This window comes from Aulonocara sp. 'chitande type north' Nkhata Bay, linkage group LG14 (genome assembly GCF_057382095.1).
Source record: "Aulonocara sp. 'chitande type north' Nkhata Bay isolate Kocher_YH1m ecotype deep benthic linkage group LG14, A_spYH_male_GT1.1, whole genome shotgun sequence".
Lineage (NCBI taxonomy): Eukaryota > Metazoa > Chordata > Actinopteri > Cichliformes > Cichlidae > Aulonocara > Aulonocara sp. 'chitande type north' Nkhata Bay.
In genome coordinates, this window is record NC_141357.1 from 42,135,034 (window position 1) to 42,152,651 (window position 17,618).

Genomic DNA, 17,618 nt, shown 5'->3' on the forward strand with positions numbered 1-17,618 from the left:
CAGAAAATGTCAAACGCCATCCGTTTCCTGTTACCACTGGTGTCCCCCAGGGATCTGTCCTCGAACCTCTTATAATAGTCATCTACTTCCTGTTGCTCAAAGGAAGTAGATGATTGTGAGACATTTGATTAAAAAAATGAAAGAAAATGCTGCATCGAGATTTGTCCCTTCTCAGATTTCTGTTGTTCTTTTAGGTGTGGTGCTCAGTTCGGACACCAGAGAGCGCTCACGAGGGCCTCGTGACCGACCCCCACAGTCCTCCCCGATACAGAGTCATCGGCACGCTCGCCAACTCTCCGGACTTCAGCCGCCACTTTAACTGCCCCGAAGGGACACCCATGAATACGGGGAAGCGCTGCGAAGTCTGGTAGTCAGACCTGAAAGGACCAGCTCGGGGTGGTGCAGGAACGGGGGGGGGGAGTCTGTCAGCTGACGGGTTGACGGGCTCGTTAGTGTCTTAATTAGAGTTCAGGTTCTTTCATGGGGTGGGGGGAGCAGGTGTAATCTTCAGCTTCAGTTAATCTGTAACTTGGTGACGATCAGACTTACTTCCTGTCTGGAAACTAAACGGACTCGGTGGACGTCACACAGACACGAAGGACTGACGAGGAAGAAGAAGCCACGTGGGCGGTGGCGATGATTCCTGCTTTTATCACGTTATTGATTCATAGTGTTATTAATGGGCTTTGGTTTGTGTGTGTGTGTGTGTGTGTGCGCGTTTTGTCCGTTGTGTGAAAGAGCTCTATAATTCCACCCCCTACGACATCACTGTGATGACCTCATACAAAGTTGAACTGTTACATAATCAGTCATGGCTGTGTGTGTGTGTGATTGGCCACTCAGTTATTGAGGAAGCTGTCGCCTGATTGGCTGGGAGGCTTTCAGTTTTAGGGGTGTAGATTAGGATTAAGGAGAGGAACGAGGGTTTCGTGGATTATTTATGAGGTTTTAAGCATTTAAAACACTTTTTCTCGGATTTATCTCCTCGGTCCGTTTCTCGTGTATATAATCTGTCAGAAATGTCGAAGTTGAATCCACGCTGTAACCACTGTTTCACTCTAAATTAAGACATATTTTAAAAGGTTTTCCATCATTTTGTAATCTATTACAACCCTTTAATGAGTCTGTCGAGGATTGCCTTAAAGCCAGCGTTATCTTTAGGTAACACAGAGCATAGCTCACCTTCCAGTTTGCACAGTTTAACCGACTCACTACGTTAGCGCTCTGCAACCACTAAGTAACACACTGTTACCAGGAGACACAGCCTCACTTCCAGGTAAAGACCAGTGTCAGTGAATCAAACAGTGAGTAGAGAGGAAACAGCTTAAAACCAAAACCTGATCCTAAAACTGAGTTTGGAATTAAAATTTCAAAATAAAATGCAAACACAATCCTGTCTATGGTCTATCTCACAAAAATAGATGATTTATTTGCAGTGTTTTGGTAGCTCATCTTTATCAGGTAAACGGTGAACCTCTGAACATCTACCACAGCGGTCTGGTTCACATGCAGCTCCACGTCACCAGTTTTCACCCATTTGCCAACAAAACAACTTAAAACAGAAGAAGTGGGAAATATACACTGGTGGGTGAAACTGGAGGTGTGGAGTGCGTGGTCCGCTGGTGAAATGGTGGATACTAAGAGCTTAGTGGCACAGGAAGTAGTGGAAGTCAATCAAATTTCCCAGTTGTATTTGTTTCTAATGTTTTATAATAACTCAAGTTTGCTGTTTCAAACACTAGTTATACAAAGAATCATAAATATACAAAAGTATGATGGAGTAAAGCTCACAGGACTGCATTTCAGATACAGTTGGTGCAACTGGTGAAAACACAAAACTGGAACACTTTATAATGAAACTAACAAGAAGCTCCACATACTCCTAATATACTAGTATAGATATCAAGCCACATGCAGCCATGTTTGTAGCCTTTGGATTTTTTTATTATTCTGTATTTAAATGATTTTCTATAGTTTTAAGCCATTCGGTGCGCGGGGAATGTGATTGGCTATAAGCTTGCTGATGTCATGGCTTCTCTTGTCACAAACCATTTGCCTGATCTGTGAACGAGTCAGTGAGCAGGAGTCTGTCCTTGGAGCTCTGCATCTGTCCCACTCTTTCATTTTTTGAAATAATCGGCTGCTCACTGAGCTCGAGGTCTGATGTGATGTGAGGGTGGCGTGAACTTCAAAATGAGACTTTTGGTGTATAAATGGGTTCATCATCAGACCTCGGCAGTAAACAGCTGGACCAGGAGTGGGATTACCTTTAGAAATACTCAGAGTAAACATAAATATGAGAGACAGACTGTCGAAGTTAAAGATCCAACACACGTTAAACCTTCATTCGTTAAAGAACTGACGACTTGGTACCTCAGACTTCATTACCAACGATTCCTTAAAACATGGCTGAACTTTAGCTCCCGCCCAGTGCAGGCACATGACTGACGACAGGTGGCGCTCTCGGCCCGCTCACCTGAACCACAAGCTTAATATTCACGTTAAAGTCAGTGTTGTGATAATAACCATACACTGTGTATTGTCAGTGTTTGTGCATGTGTGGGTGTGCGTGTTTTGGAGTGTGTGCCGGCTTCGCCTCCCCCTATGACATGACCGTCCAATCCTACGCAGCTCCCGTGTGTGACGTCTTTTGTTCTGCAGAAGAAGAAGCTGCCTCCGGCGAAAGATGTGTCTGGGTGCGTTTGCGTGTTCTTGTATGTCTATTGTTGTAAGGACGATTAAAAACGTTGGTTCTCCACTTTGGGACAGATTTTCTGAGACCCTTTAGAAGCAGGGTTAGGTTATGAGTTGGGGGGGGTGCATCGCATCTACAAGGGTCCTTGTGTAGGTGCAATGAAACAATAGACAGACAAGTGTGTGTGTGTCAGGAGTCAGAGCTGTGTAAAAATCTGTGTGTACAGTAAACAACAATAGAGCTGAAGTAGAAGAAACTGCTCATTTTAAACTCTGTGTCTGTCCTGAGGGGGCGTCAGTGCTCGTCCAATCACAAGGCTGCGTTTCAGGTGGCTGCTGTGGGGGAAAAAACACCTGAAGTTTTATCTGCTTTTATTTTATTGCCCGAGAATGTAGAGAAAAGAATGAGAAATGTTTTCTATCAGGCTGCAGAAATATAATAAACACTGAACACACTCAGCCACACAGTCCTGCTCTGTTATTACAAGGAAAGGTGGAGCACGGGTGGGGGTGCATGATCGCTTTGGCTCCACCCAGCATGTGAGTGTTTGAATGTAAGCTTGTTTCTTTTACCTTCTCTGTAACACGGCTGCTGACGAGGATCAAATCAATCAACTAGAAAATCAATGAGAAAAGGCACTATTGAAAGTTAATGGTGTGCTGTCCTCACCCTCAGGTTCCTGGTTTTCACCAGCGAGCTAACAATGCTCCAGTAATCAGACTCATTTTCCTTTTTTGTGCTGATTTATTGAATGATGGCCTCTGACCTTCTCTTTGACCATTGTAAAACTGAAAACATACAAAATATTGTATTAGCTAACTAACATTGCAAACTAGCTTGTTACAAGCTTACTGCAAGCTAACAAGATAAAACTTTCATACTCAATTAAACAAAGTTTTAAACACAACAAGAGACAATTATTATTTAATCATCACTCATACTTACGGACAAATCTCGTCCGAAGCAACATTTTCAGCTTGGAACGATAATGCTTCAGCATTACGTTCAGCCATCTTGGATTTTCCACTTCCTCTATTTTTCTTTTTCCAAAGTAATCAAAATAATATTACAAATCAGCCACTAGAGGGGGCTCTAGGGCAGATTACTAAACTGTATTATCCAGCGTAACATATAAAAGGCAGAACAAATATCCTTTATTTATATAAAGTTCTGCCAGGAGAGCAGACTCTGCTCCACACTGGAGCCTCCGCTTCTCCATAGAGCGCCCCCTGGAGGAGCGAAGGAGGCCCACAGCCAAGCTCCCTACAGACCACCTCTGCATCCTGCAGGTCAAGCTTCACGCACTGAGGACCATCTCTGGTTACACTTCCCTGCAGTCAGTGTTGAACAGCAGGTACATTAGGGGCCAGTTTCTGTGTAAAAATGTGATTAAAAACCTGAAACACTTTGATGGTTTTGGACTTTTCATGCTGGCAGTAAGAAAACAACAGAATCATTCCAGCCTGACTGATTAACAGAATCTTTGGTAGAAAGAAAGTAAAATCTGTGACTGAGGTGATGGATGAGCTGAGAACTTCATCTGGATATGAGATGAGCTCCTTCCTCTTCAGCCGGCCCTTCTTCAGCTGCACCAACACCAAAGTTAACCAGCTTGTTGTTCTCCGGTCTGCCCAGCTTCTGCCCCCTGCTGGCCTGGAGGGACATAAGCACACATAGATCAGACTGACTGCATCGCTCCTCTCTCAGGGCTTCGTTCTCTGATGCAAACATGTGTTCAGTACCTTACAGTAGAAATACAGGACAACGTTCTCCAACAGCAGGATCAGTGGCAGGACGAGCGCTCTGATGATGAAGCCTGTGGGATCTGGATGACCTGCGGGATCGAACACATTCACAGTCATCACGAGTCAAACAGCTGCCATTAAACACAAACTGCAGAGAAATCTGTGAACATCGTTTATCTGGACCTGAACCTCTGCTCTGAGGACAAACCCCTTTAAACCCCTCTGAGAATAATCTGTGACTGGAGCCTGCACAAGTTAAACTGAGTTTAGTGATACTTAAAAGTCAGAAAATGTTTTTCATCAATTAAAGACATAAAAAGCTGATTAGTCATGTGGATAAAATACATATATCCCTTCATTTATTGTCTCTTCCAACCATCCATGTAACATCAGGTGTTTCAGATCAGGTCATTGGTATTTAGGGAGTGATGCCTGTGACACTGAGGACCTGCTGTTGTCATTGGTGTTGAAGTTGTCTCATCATACTCTGGCCTCTGACAGTGGACTCATCTCTGTGCTTGTCCTGCTAGACCTCAGTGCAGCGTTCGATACTGTCGACCATAATATCCTATTAGAGCGATTAGAACATGCTGTAGGTATTACAGGTACTGCGCTGCAGTGGTTTGTATCATATCTATCTAATAGACTCCAGTTTGTGCATGTAAATGGAGAGTCCTCTTCACACACTGAGGTTAATTATGGAGTTCCACAGGGTTCAGTGCTAGGACCAGTTCTGTTTACATTATACATGCTTCCCTTAGGCAGCATCATTAGAAGACATAGCATACATTTACACTGCTATGCAGATGACACCCAGCTCTATCTGTCCATGAAGCCAGATAACACACACCAATGAGTCAAACTGCAGGAATGTCTTAAAGACATAAAGACCTGGATGGCCGCTAACTTTCTGCTTCTTAATTCAGATAAAACTGAGGTTATTGTACTCGGCCCTGAAAATCTTAGAAATATGGTATCTAAGCAGATTCTTACTCTGGATGGCATTACCTTGGCCTCCAGTAACACTGTGAGGAACCTTGGAGTCATTTTTGACCAGGACATGTCCTTCAACGCACATATTAAACAAATATGTAAGACTGCTTTCTTCCATTTGTGCAACATCTCTAAAGTTAGAAATATCCTGTCTCAGAGTGACGCTGAAAAACTAGTTCATGCATTTATTACTTCCAGGCTGGACGACTGTAATTCATTATTATCAGGATGTCCTAAAAACTCACTGAAAAGCCTTCAGCTGATCCAAAATGCTGCAGCAAGAGTCCTGACAGGGACTAGAAAGAGAGCAGATTTCTCCTGTTTTGGCTTCCTGTTAAATCCACAATTCAAAATCCTGCTCCTCACATACAAGGTCTTAAATAATCAGGCCCCATCTTATCTTAATGACCTTGTAGTACCATATCACCCTATTAGAGCACTTCGCTCTCGCTCTGCAGGCCTACTTGTTGTTCCTAGAGTATTTAAAAGTAGAATGGGAGGCAGAGCCTTCAGTTTTCAGGCCCCTCTTCTGTGGAACCAGCTTCCAGTTTGGATTCGGGAGACAGACACTATCTCTACTTTCAAGATTAGGCTTCAAACTTTCCTTTTTGCTAAAGCATATAGTTAGGGCTGGACCAGGTGACCCTGAATCCTCCCTTAGTTATGCTGCAATAGACGTAGGCTGCCGGGGATTCCCATGATGCACTGAGTTTTTCCTTTCCAGTCACCTTTCTCACTCACTATGTGTTAACAGACCTCTCTGCATTGAATCATATCTGTTATTAACCTCTGTCTCTCTTCCAAAGCATGTCTTTATCCTGTCTTCCTTCTCTCACCCCAACCAATCACAGCAGATGGCCCCGCCCCTCCCTGAGCCTGGTTCTGCTGGAGGTTTCTTCCTGTTAAAAGGGAGTTTTTCCTTCCCACTGTTGCCAAAGTGCTGCTCATAGGGGGTTATATGATTGTTGGGTTTTTCTCTGTATCTATGAGGCACCTTGAGGCGACTTGTGTTGTGATTTGGCGCTATATAAATAAAATTGAATTGAATTGAATTGAATTGAATCATACTATTATCTACACAACATTCTCTGGGGTTAGGGGTATGTCTGGTATTACATTTTAAAGGTACCAGGAGTGATCAATCGGTGTATTTTGTGGAAATCAAGGAGCTGCTTGTTTCTGGTTAATCCTTTTTGAGTCAAAAAGCTGTCTCCAAACCCCCCCACACCTCATTCCTGGATCTGCCAGTAACTCTACAGCTGTTAGTGTCAAAGTGATGCAAACATATTGAGCTTGTACACATTTAACCGGCACAGCAGAAAACCAGGAAAATCCTTTATGGCCCAAGAAAAACTACAAACTACAGTTGGTCAACATCCAATCAAAGAGAAATAATTTGCTTTAGATAGACAAATCAAAGATGAAATGTTTGGCTACAGTAACTGTAGAGACATTCAGAACAAACCAATGGCAGATGTTAAAAAACAAACCATCAACCAGGCAGAACTATGCTGGTGTGTTGTTGCTTCACAGCATCAGAGATGGAGAAACTTCAGCCACTGATTCCACTCTGAACTGCAACATAATGATGACACATCTGTCTTAAAACTGAACAAGGACTAGATGAGTCGATGGGATAATGATCCTCAACACATGAACACATTCACCAATAAGTGACTCAGAAAGAAGAATTAGAGGAGGAAGGAGTCAACGCCCAGTTCAGCTGAATCCCGCTGGAGTGTTGTGTGACGAAGCAGGTGGCACACGCAGGAAAACCACCCAGAAACAACATTCTGGCTTAAACAGCATGTGTTAACAGGATGTGCCTGGGAGGACTGATGTTTTGATTTGTCGCTGTGTAAATGAAATAGTTTTCAGAGAACCGGCGTTACTGTGGTAACCATTCATACTCTGCTCGTCACTGTTTCTGGCTGCAAACCTTTCAAAGTTAGATTTTACAGAAAATCTCTCTGCTTCAGCTCACCTGAGACAGTCACAGACAGCTGGCGGCTCTCAGGGGAGAAGTTGTGAGAAAAAACATAAACACGATAAAAGCAGCTGTAGTTTCCTTGGTGGGCGGGCTCTGTGACAGGAAACAGGAAGTGGGCAGAGTGATTGACAGCTGGCTGGGTGTAGTTGTATGCTGTGTTGGAGGAAGTGAAGGTGAGCTGGAAGGAGCCTCCTGGGAACTGTGGCTGGATGGAGCAGCTGATGGTCAAGCTAGAGCCCCTGGACACCCGAAGCCCCTGCTGCTGTGCCTCGGAGACCCCGTCCATGGAGGCAGGGACAATAATGCTTGGCTGAGCCAGCAGGTCTGTAAATGAACAGAGACCATGACAGGTGAGGTCATCATCAGAGGCCTTATGGCAAACAAAACAGCCTCTGAACAGCAGCGACGACGGACTGTAAACTGAGATACTGGATCCACCTTCAGGACCTCCACAAACCCAGTCACACAACTTCCTCCAGATGTTTGTTGAACATCAGCAGTTTATGGAAAGACTGAAGTTTGCAAAAAGTTAAACCTTTCTTTGACTCTTGGTGGCGCTGTCACTTGGTGTTCGCTCGCTCTGTGGTAGAGTATCACTTCCTGTTCCTGCTCAAACACAGTGGTGTTTCTGAGTAGCTTATTTGCTTAGCAATTTAATTAACAACTTTTAAATACATTCTTCTTTCATAGTATAATCTTCACGTGCTTCACCCGAAGCACACTTTCTGTGTACTCACTACCTAATTTATAGCCAAAGTATTCACTCACTGTCTCTGTACTGTTTCGCTAGCTTAGCTTAGCTCGTAGCCAACTCGTTAGCACCATGGCTACTTCACCTGTCCCTCCTGCACTTTCTTGCTCATTGTGTCAGATGTTTAGTTACTCCTCGGCCTCCTTTAGCAGTAATGATATCTGTAACAAATGTAGCATATTTGCAGCTCTGGAGGCCAGGATTACTGAATTGGAGACTCGGCTTCGCACCCTTCATTCACCTGTAGCTAACCAGGCCCCTGTAGCTGGTGCAGCCGAAGATAGCGTAGGCCCCGCTAGCTGTTCCCCGGCAGACCCCAAGCAGCTGGGGAAAGAGGGCGGCTGGGTGACGGTGAGGAGGAAGCATAGTCCCAAACAGAAGCCCCAGGTACACCACCAACCCGTTCATGTGTCTAACCATTTTTCCCCACTCGGCGACACACCCGCCGGGGGTCAAACTCTGGTAATTGGCGATTCTGTTCTCAGACATGTGAAGCTAGAGACACCGGCAACCATAGTCAATTGTCTTCCAGGGGCCAGAGCAGGCGACATTGAAGGAAATGTAAAACTGCTGGCTAAGGGTAAACGTAAATTCAGTAAGATCATAATTCACGTCGGCAGTAATGACACCCAGTTACGCCAATCGGAGGTCACTAAAATCAATATTGAATCGGTGTGCAACTTTGCCAAAACAATGTCGGACTCTGTAGTTTTCTCTGGTCCCCTCCCCAATCAGACCAGGAGTGACATGTTTAGCCGCATGTTCTCCTTAAATTGCTGGCTGTCTGAGTGGTGTCCCAGAAACGATGTGGGCTTCATAGATAATTGGCAAACCTTCTGGAGGAAACCTGGTCTTGTTAGGAGAGACGGCATCCATCCCACTTTGGATGGAGCAGCTCTCATTTCTAGAAATATGGACAAATTTATTAAACCCCCCAAAATATGACTATCCAGAGTTGGGACCAGGAAGCAGAGTTGCAGTCTTACACGCCTCTCTGCAGCTTCTCTCCTCCTGCTACCCCCCCAAAAACCCATCTCCATAGAGACTGTGTCAGCTCCCAAACAGACAAAAAACAAACTAAAAACCAGCAACAAACAACTTAAACATAAACAATCACAAAGAAAGAACAATACAGTATCCACATCTGAACCAAAGAGTAACACAGTGAAATGTGGATTATTAAATATTAGGTCTCTCTCCTCCAAGTCTCTGTTAGTACATGACTTAATAATTGATCAACAAATTGATTTACTCTGCCTTACAGAAACCTGGTTGCAGCAGGATGATTATGTTAGTTTAAATGAATCAACACCCCCGAGTCATTCTAACTACCAGAAACCTCGAAGCACAGGCCGAGGGGGAGGTGTGGCAGCAATTTTTCACACCAGCCTATTAATTAATGAAAGACCAAGACAGACTTTTAATTCATTTGAAAGCCTGATGCTTAGCCTCGTCCACCCCAGCTGTGAAACTCTGAAACCAGTCTTACTTGTTATCATCTATCGTCCACCTGGGCCTTACACAGAGTTTCTGTCTGATTTCTCAGACTTTTTATCTAATTTAGTTCTGAGCTCAGATAAAATAATTATTGTGGGTGATTTTAACATCCATGTAGATGCTAAAAATGACAGCCTCAACATGGCATTTAATCTGTTATTAGACTCAATTGGCTTCTCTCAAAATGTAAAAGAACCCACCCACCACTTTAATCACACTCTAGATCTTGTTTTAACATATGGCATAGAAACTGAACATTTAACAGTGTTTCCTGAAAACCCTCTCCTGTCTGATCATTTCCTGATAACATTTACATTTACAATAATTGATTACACAGCGGTGGAGAGTAGACTTTATCAAAGTAGATGTCTTTCTGAAAGCGCTGTAACTAAGTTTAAGAATATAATCCACCCACTGTTATCATCTTCAATGCCCTGTACCAACACAGAGCAGAGCAGCTATCTGAACCCAACAGAGGTCGATCATCTTGTTAATAATTTCAGCTCCTCACTACGTACGACTCTGGATACTGTAGCTCCTGTGAAAACTAAGGTCTCTAATCAGAAGTACCTGACTCCGTGGTATAATTCTCAAACACGTAGCCTAAAGCAGATGACTCGTAATCTGGAGAGGAAATGGCGTGTCACAAATTTAGAGGATCATCATTTAGCCTGGAGAAATAGTTTGCTGCTTTATAAGAAAGCCCTCCGCAAAGCCAGAACATCTTACTATTCATCACTGATTGAAGAAAATAAGAACAACCCCAGGTTTCTCTTCAGCTCTGTAGCCAGGCTGACAAACAGTCAGAGCTCTTTTGAGCCAACCATCCCTTTAACGTTAACTAGTAATGACTTCATGAACTTCTTCACAAATAAAATTTTTATCATTAGAGAAAAAATTACCAATAATCATCCCACAGATGTAATATTATCTACAGCTACTCTTAGTACCATTGATGTTAAGTTAGACTCTTTTTCTCCAATTGATCTTTCTGAGTTAACTTCAATAATTACTTCCTCCAAACCTTCAACGTGTCTTTTAGACCCCATTCCTACAAAACTGCTCAAAGAAGTCCTGCCATTAATTAATGCTTCGATCTTAAATATGATCAACCTATCTCTAATGATCAGCTATGTACCACAGGCCTTCAAGCTGGCCATGCATTGAGTTTTTCCTTTCCAGTCACCTTTCTCACTCACTATGTATTAACAGACCTCTCTGCATTGAATCATATCTGTTATTAACCTCTGTCTCTCTTCCACAGCATGTCTTTATCCTGTCTTCCTTCTCTCACCCCAACCGGTCACAGCAGATGGCCCCGCCCCTCCCTGAGCCTGGTTCTGCCGGAGGTTTCTTCCTGTTAAAAGGGAGTTTTTCCTTCCCACTGTCGCCAAAGTGCTTGCTCATAGGGGGTCATATGATTGTTGGGTTTTTCTCTGTATCTATGAAGCGCCTTGAGGCGACTTTTGTTGTGATTTGGCGCTATATAAATAAAATTGAATTGAATTGAATTGTCACAGATCGTGACTGTGAAGAGAAATGAAACACAGCCCCTTAAATATTCTCAGGGGTAACTCATAAGTAATGATTAGGAGTTTTCAGATCTTTTAAAACATTTTCATGTACTTCGTTCTCATGAGAACATTTCTCCTTGTTGAAGTGATTTATTTGTAGCTGTCTGGTCTACGCTGCTATAAGCTTTTGCTTGGTTAACTGCATGCAAACGACTGCTGAGTGCGACAGAAAGAGCAGCAGCAGTAAAACGAGTTAATGGGATCATTAAAGGTTTGTTTATTTGTAAGTACTAACGTCAGGTACTGTTAGCTAGGTTAAGTAGGTCACATACCAGCAAATTTCAACCTGAGTATTGTTCGGCAGTTCTTTTGCTTCCTCCATAGACTCTAGTGTTCAAATGTACAACTTCGTAAGAGTTTGCAGCTGGTTACATAAACTTTCTTGGTCTCGGTGCTTAAATGTTCCCTTCATAACTCTTTAAAATGAACTAAATCTATGTCTTCCACTAACAATCACTTCCTTCGTGTCACACCTTCAACTATTTTCCCCCCCGTTGTTTTTCACAAACTGTGTAATTGATGGGCTTACCTGAACAGGTGACACTGAGCACAGAGGAAGAGTAAGATGGTTCTACACATTCCCTTAGGGAAGATCTCAGCTTGAAACAATCAGGATTGATCTTCAACACAAATCTGTATGTGGACCTTTTTTTTCCAACAGAAACAGCAGAGCCACAGTCCAGATGTTCACAGAAGACACCTGCTGCCTTCAGAGGCCAGTCAGAGCCAATCACTGGTCTCCATTCTCCCAGGTGTTTCACCTCCAGTGTACCTGCACAGCGACTGGCTCCTCCCACCAACCTGACAGGCTCTGACAGAAAGCAGAGAGTCATCAGTGAGAGAACAAAGTGAGTTTGAGTCAAAGCTGCAGCTCCTCTTCTACCTGAGCAGGTGAGTCCAGCAGCTTTGCCAGGTGAGCAGCTGCTTCTAGCTGAGCCTGAGCTTCTACAGTCCAGGAGAGCAGACTCATGGCCTCCACACTGGAACTCTCTGCTCCACACTGGAGCCTCCGCTTCTCCATAGAGCGCCCCCCGGAGGAGCGAAGGAGGCCCACAGCCAAGCTCCCTGCAGACCACCTCTGCATCCTGCAGGTCAAAGTCAGCTTCACACACTGAGGACCATCTCTGGTTAGACTTCACCTGCAGTCCGCCTGAACACAGACTGGAACCGTTCAGCAGCCTGACAGAGTCTGCAGAGATCAGAGATCCATAATGTTCATGTTTCTTAGACTGTCAGCTAGATAATCTGCACATCTGCAGATTGTAATAAGAAACTCAGAGTAAGAGCAAAGTGTTTTTGTTCTGGTACCCCAAAAGGTCGATTCTGTTCATCTGGATGTAGTGTTCAACCTTTTGGGATTTACTTAGCTGGATGACTGAGCATCAGGACTTTGGAGCAGGAAGATAACAATGAATTAGATTAACAACAAAAACTACAATAACATCCATTCTGTCTTAATTAGATCTTGACGATTAGCATTTCTTGGCTAATAATTCAGTTAGTGGAAGAATGGGGTCCGTACCCGCGTGCTGTGCTGAGTACCGCATGGTTTATGGATATCACAACCAACAGCATCAGTTACATGCACAGGAGCCACGCTTACCAGCAGGTACAGAAAAAACCTTGCTGTGAGGTGACAGTGCAATGTGCCACTGCACCTCCACGTTGCACCAGTTTGTGGTGTGTGAATGTACAGTCCCGTTTAAAATCACTTGGAAAATGGCGAAAAAATCATTGGATTTGGATCAGGGGAACACGAGGGATGGTCCAAAAGTGTGATGGAAGAAGTCCTTCAGCATTGTCCTGTTGATAAACCCGGGCGTCACCACACAGACGAGCAGTGTTGGTCACGTTACTTGAAAAAAGTAATCAGTAACTAATTACTGATTACTTCCCCCAAAATGTAATCCCCTTACTTTACTGATTACTTATTTTCAAAGTAATTAGTTACTTTTTAAAAATATGATTTACAACCTGAAGAGGTGATAAAGCGAGAGATCTTTCAGCCCAATTCTACTTTTTCTGCATAATCCATCATACAAAATGTAATCAAATGGAAAAGTCTCTTTTTTTAACTTGTTTTATTAGTTTTAACCTTTTAACTTTATGCATCAAGCAAAGATTCTCTGACTGGAAGAAATTAGTTTAACATTTAAACCTATTTTCTGCACATTCCAGCTCATAAAATAAAATATTTTTGTGTTTACACTCAGTCTTTCAAATAGATGCAAGTAAAACACAGCAGAAAATAAATAAAGTCACAGACTCAGCGGCCCTGTTGCTCTATTTTCCCCTCTATTTAGGGGGTTGGGAAGCGTATCTGTAACCGGAAGCTCGCCGGTTCGATCCCCTGGGCTCTCTGTCCTGGTCGTTGTGTCCTTGGGCAAGACACTTTACCCTGCCGCCTACTGGTGTTGGCCAGAGGGGCCGATGGCGCGATATGGCAGCCTCGCTTCTGTCAGTCTGCCCCAGGGCAGCTGTGGCTACAACTGTAGCTGCCTCCACCAGTGTGTGAATGTGAGAGTGAATGAATAGTGGCATTGTAAAGCGCTATATAAATCCAATCCATTATTATTATTATTATTATTATTATTTTCACCTGTAAAGCAGGAGTGGGGTAGGCGGAGGTTTACCCTGGTGCAGGTGTGCCGCGGTCAGTGGAAGAATCCGCGAGTTTCTCTGTGAGTTTCCCATTACGTCGTAGCTACTCGGTGCTTGTTGGAAGTTTAGGGGTTTTTCGCTGTAAAAAGAAGTTTTCTTCCCACGCACAGCGGACACTAATGTTTTTGTCACTTTTTATGGATTCAAACTCAAAGTAAGGTCAGTACTTCCACGCTTTAAACGCTGCACGCTCATACTCTCTCTGCACTCGATATATGATCCACTGTTGATCTGCACACAGCTGTTGTCACGAACGGCGCACTCGCTTACGTCACTGTCATGAGACACGCTCGCAATAAAATCACGGTTTTAGTAACGCAGTAACGCAGCGCTCCTACGGGAAAGTAACTGTAATCTAATTACCTTTTTTGCAATAGTAATCCCTTACTTTACTCGTTACTTGAAAAAAGTAATCTGATTACAGTAACGCATTACTTGCAACGTGTTACTGCCCATCTCTGCAGACGAGGGCCCTCAGTCATCAGGGATGCTCTGTGCATAGCCACATGGCCAGTGGCGTTTGATGCCCCTGCAGCTCCTGCAGCTCCGTTGTTCCACTGAAGGAAAAAGCACCCCAGACCATGATGGTGCCCCCCCCCCCCCCCCCCACTGTGGGCGTAGAAAACACCTCAGGTGGGATCTGCTTATCATGCCAGTAACTCTGGAAACCATCAGGGCCATCAAGGTTACATTTGCTCTCATTGGAGAATAAAACTTTCCTCCACCTTTCAGCGTGCGATGTTTGGTCCAAGCGGTCATTTCTGTGGTGTCCAAGGAGACGAGGCCTTTGAAGGCGTTTTTTGTTTTTTAAGGCCCTTCAGTCTCAGATGTCGTCTGATGGTTGCTGGCTGCAGTCGGCTCCAGTAGTGGCATTGATTTGTGTTGAGAATCGTCCAGTGTCTTTACGGACAGCCAGTTGGATTCTCCGGCTCAGTGCTGGTGACATGTTTGGGGTTTTCCACTGGACTTTTTTGTTCCATAACCTTCAGGATCATTTAAGGAATTCCAAATGACTTTCTTACTGCGTCCCCCCTCAGCTGCGATGGCGCGCTGTGAGAGACCCTGCTTATGCAATTCGACAAACCGATCACGTTCAAAAACAAAACTTTTTTTGCCTTTGCCGTCAGAACGTCATGACAGTGACACCACCTGACAGAAAATGACAATGAATCCACAGTTTTGCACAGATTTGTCTTTTTTCCGGCCTGAACTTTGGATGAGCTGTAAAACAGTCTCAATTTAAGTTTGTTTTGATTTTAAACTTTTGATCAGGGCTGAAACTCAAAGTATATTTTCATGATTTTCTATAACACAGGCTTCACCTCCGCCAACTGGAATTCCTGAGCTGGACCTCTGGACTGTGTCTATACTGCTGGATGTTTCCTAACACTAACTAGCTGTTACTTGTGTCTGTGTGATGCTTTTATGTGCTCTGTGAACCTAGTTTGATAACAAAGCTAGCATTAGCTGATAACACTTCAGAAAACCAACAAGACTTAAAGCTAAAGTCCAGAATTAAAAATATTTATATACAGTCTTCTGTCTGGTCAGTAGTGCAGCTTGATGCATTAACTTGGTCTGGACTGCGACTGATTTGGGAACAAGAGAAAATGACAGTGGGTCCTCTAAGCTAGCCAATAATGCTCAAGCTTCTTCTCAAAGGGGTATCCTTCGGACACAGCAATGGTACCACCTATTTACATTAGTCTAGATTGTATATCACCTGACATGGCTGCATATCTATCTTCTAATAACATTTATGAAAGTGATGGCCTTACCTGAACAGGTGAGATCAAGGATAGAGGAGGAGGACCATGATATTGCACACTCCCTCAGAGGAGATCCAGACTGAACACAGTCAGGGTTGATCCTCCAAACAGATCCATATGACTTAAATATCAGTCCTACAGAAACAGCAGAGCCACAGTCCAGATGTTCACAGACAACAGCTGCTGGTTTCATGGTCCAACCATTGTCATCCACTGGTCTCCATTCTCCCAGGTGTTTCACCTCCAGTGTACCTGCACAGCGACTGGCTCCTCCCACCAACCTGACAGGCTCTGACAGAAAGCAGAGAGTCATCAGTGAGAGAACAAAGTGAGTTTGAGTCAAAGCTGCAGCTCCTCTTCTACCTGAGCAGGTGAGTCCAGCAGCTTTGCCAGGTGAGCAGCTGCTTCTAGCTGAGCCTGAGCTTCTACAGTCCAGGAGAGCAGACTCATGGCCTCCACACTGGAACTCTCTGCTCCACACTGGAGCCTCCGCTTCTCCATAGAGCGCCCCCCGGAGGAGCGAAGGAGGCCCACAGCCAAGCTCCCTGCAGACCACCTCTGCATCCTGCAGGTCAAAGTCAGCTTCACACACTGAGGACCATCTCTGGTTAGACTTCACCTGCAGTCCGCCTGAACACAGACTGGAACCGTTCAGCAGCCTGACAGAGTCTGCAGAGATCAGAGACGCAGACACACAAGACAACGATGGCAGCAAACAACTATTCACTCATTCAGACTCACAACTCCAACATGAGTTCATCATTAACAACAGAATGTTATAGCAGCGCACGCTGGGCTCATGTCAGCATCACGTTTAGATTTTGTACGCAGATTTTTGAATAAAGCTTTGATTAGAAAATGTTCCAACGCTATCGAAAGGAGCAGGGCTGAGTACCCAGGGGAAAGAGGCCATGTGACCATGTTTCTCTGGCCTCCTCTCATACACTACACAGCTCTTTCTCCTCTTGAGCTCATGATGAACAGGTTTCTATACAGAAACAGGATTGTGGCAGTCTGCACGTTACAGGTTGAGGCTGATTTAGAATGATACCGATTCACTGACATAAACATGGAGCTACGAACAAGTTTAAGTTTAATAAACTCCTACAGTGATCTTGCATGGACACTTTTTCAAATTCTTTTTGGCCTTTTACTTAGACAGTGAAGAGCAGACAGAGAGAGAGGGAACAACCCCTTTCCCCCATTCATTCAATATATTTTTGGATTTCTTTAACGAAACTTTGCTGTGTCTGGTCTCATCATTCACACCATCTGGGCTCCATAGCACTTTTCCTTCAGTCAGTTAAATTCACCCACTGCAGTAAAACTAGCCCTTAAATAACTTTGTGTTACATGTGGCCTGATGTGTGAATGAATGGGTTTTGTGTTATTTAATTGGGTATTTTCTGTGTTTTGAAAGGTCTGCGACCAGAAAAACATGAAGTTTATTAAGAAAGGTGGTGTCAATGTTGCACATCCTGTCATTGTTTCAAAAGATTTCACCTGGCTGTGAAAAATGAAAAAAATAACAAGCTAAAAAGACCAAGTCAAACAGTAAAAACTGGAAACCAGCAGCTCAGAAACCCATCAAGCTGAAGAGGGAGCACCGACATGCTGGTTGGTGATTGGTCCAGAGAACTCCTGAAGTCCTGCTGGACAAAGTCGCTGCACTTACCTAAACAGGTGAGATTGAGCATGGTGGTAGAGGGTAACAGTCGTAAACAGTCCCCCAACTTAGATCCGGACTGAAAGCAGTCAGGTCTGAACGACCATACGAGTCTCCGTGGGGACTTTCTCTCTTGTACAGAAACAGCAGAGCCACAGTCCAGATGTTCACAGACCACAGCTGCTTTCTTCAGGGTCCAGTTATAGAAGTCTACTGGTGTCCATTCTCTCACGTGCTTTATCTCCAGTGTACCTCCACAGTGACTGGCTTTTCCCAC

The 17,618-nt window shown here is 44.1% G+C and overlaps 2 protein-coding genes across 4 annotated transcripts in view; one reads left to right on the forward strand and one right to left on the reverse strand.

The window, feature by feature from the left end:
- ece2b (endothelin converting enzyme 2b) overlaps window positions 1-3,153 on the forward strand; it is a 32,960-nt gene extending 29,807 nt beyond the window's left edge. For all 3 annotated transcript variants that reach the window (XM_086262662.1, XM_086262664.1, XM_086262663.1), the window contains one exon: window positions 195-3,153. In XM_086262662.1, coding sequence (XP_086118788.1) covers window positions 195-371 — 177 coding nt within the window. In that variant the 3' untranslated portion in view covers window positions 372-3,153. The remainder of the gene's footprint in view (window positions 1-194) is intronic.
- Window positions 3,083-17,387, reverse strand: LOC147315376 (scavenger receptor cysteine-rich type 1 protein M130-like). Its single transcript, XM_086262665.1, has 8 exons — window positions 17,351-17,387; window positions 16,039-16,344; window positions 15,685-15,966; window positions 12,129-12,434; window positions 11,775-12,056; window positions 7,418-7,747; window positions 4,438-4,529; window positions 3,083-4,348 (listed from the first exon to the last, which is right to left on the reverse strand). Exons 1-8 carry the CDS (start codon window positions 17,370-17,372, stop codon window positions 4,232-4,234), a joined length of 1,737 nt encoding a protein of 578 aa, XP_086118791.1. The 5' UTR covers window positions 17,373-17,387; the 3' UTR covers window positions 3,083-4,231.
- Between the last annotated feature and the right edge of the window lie 231 nt (window positions 17,388-17,618).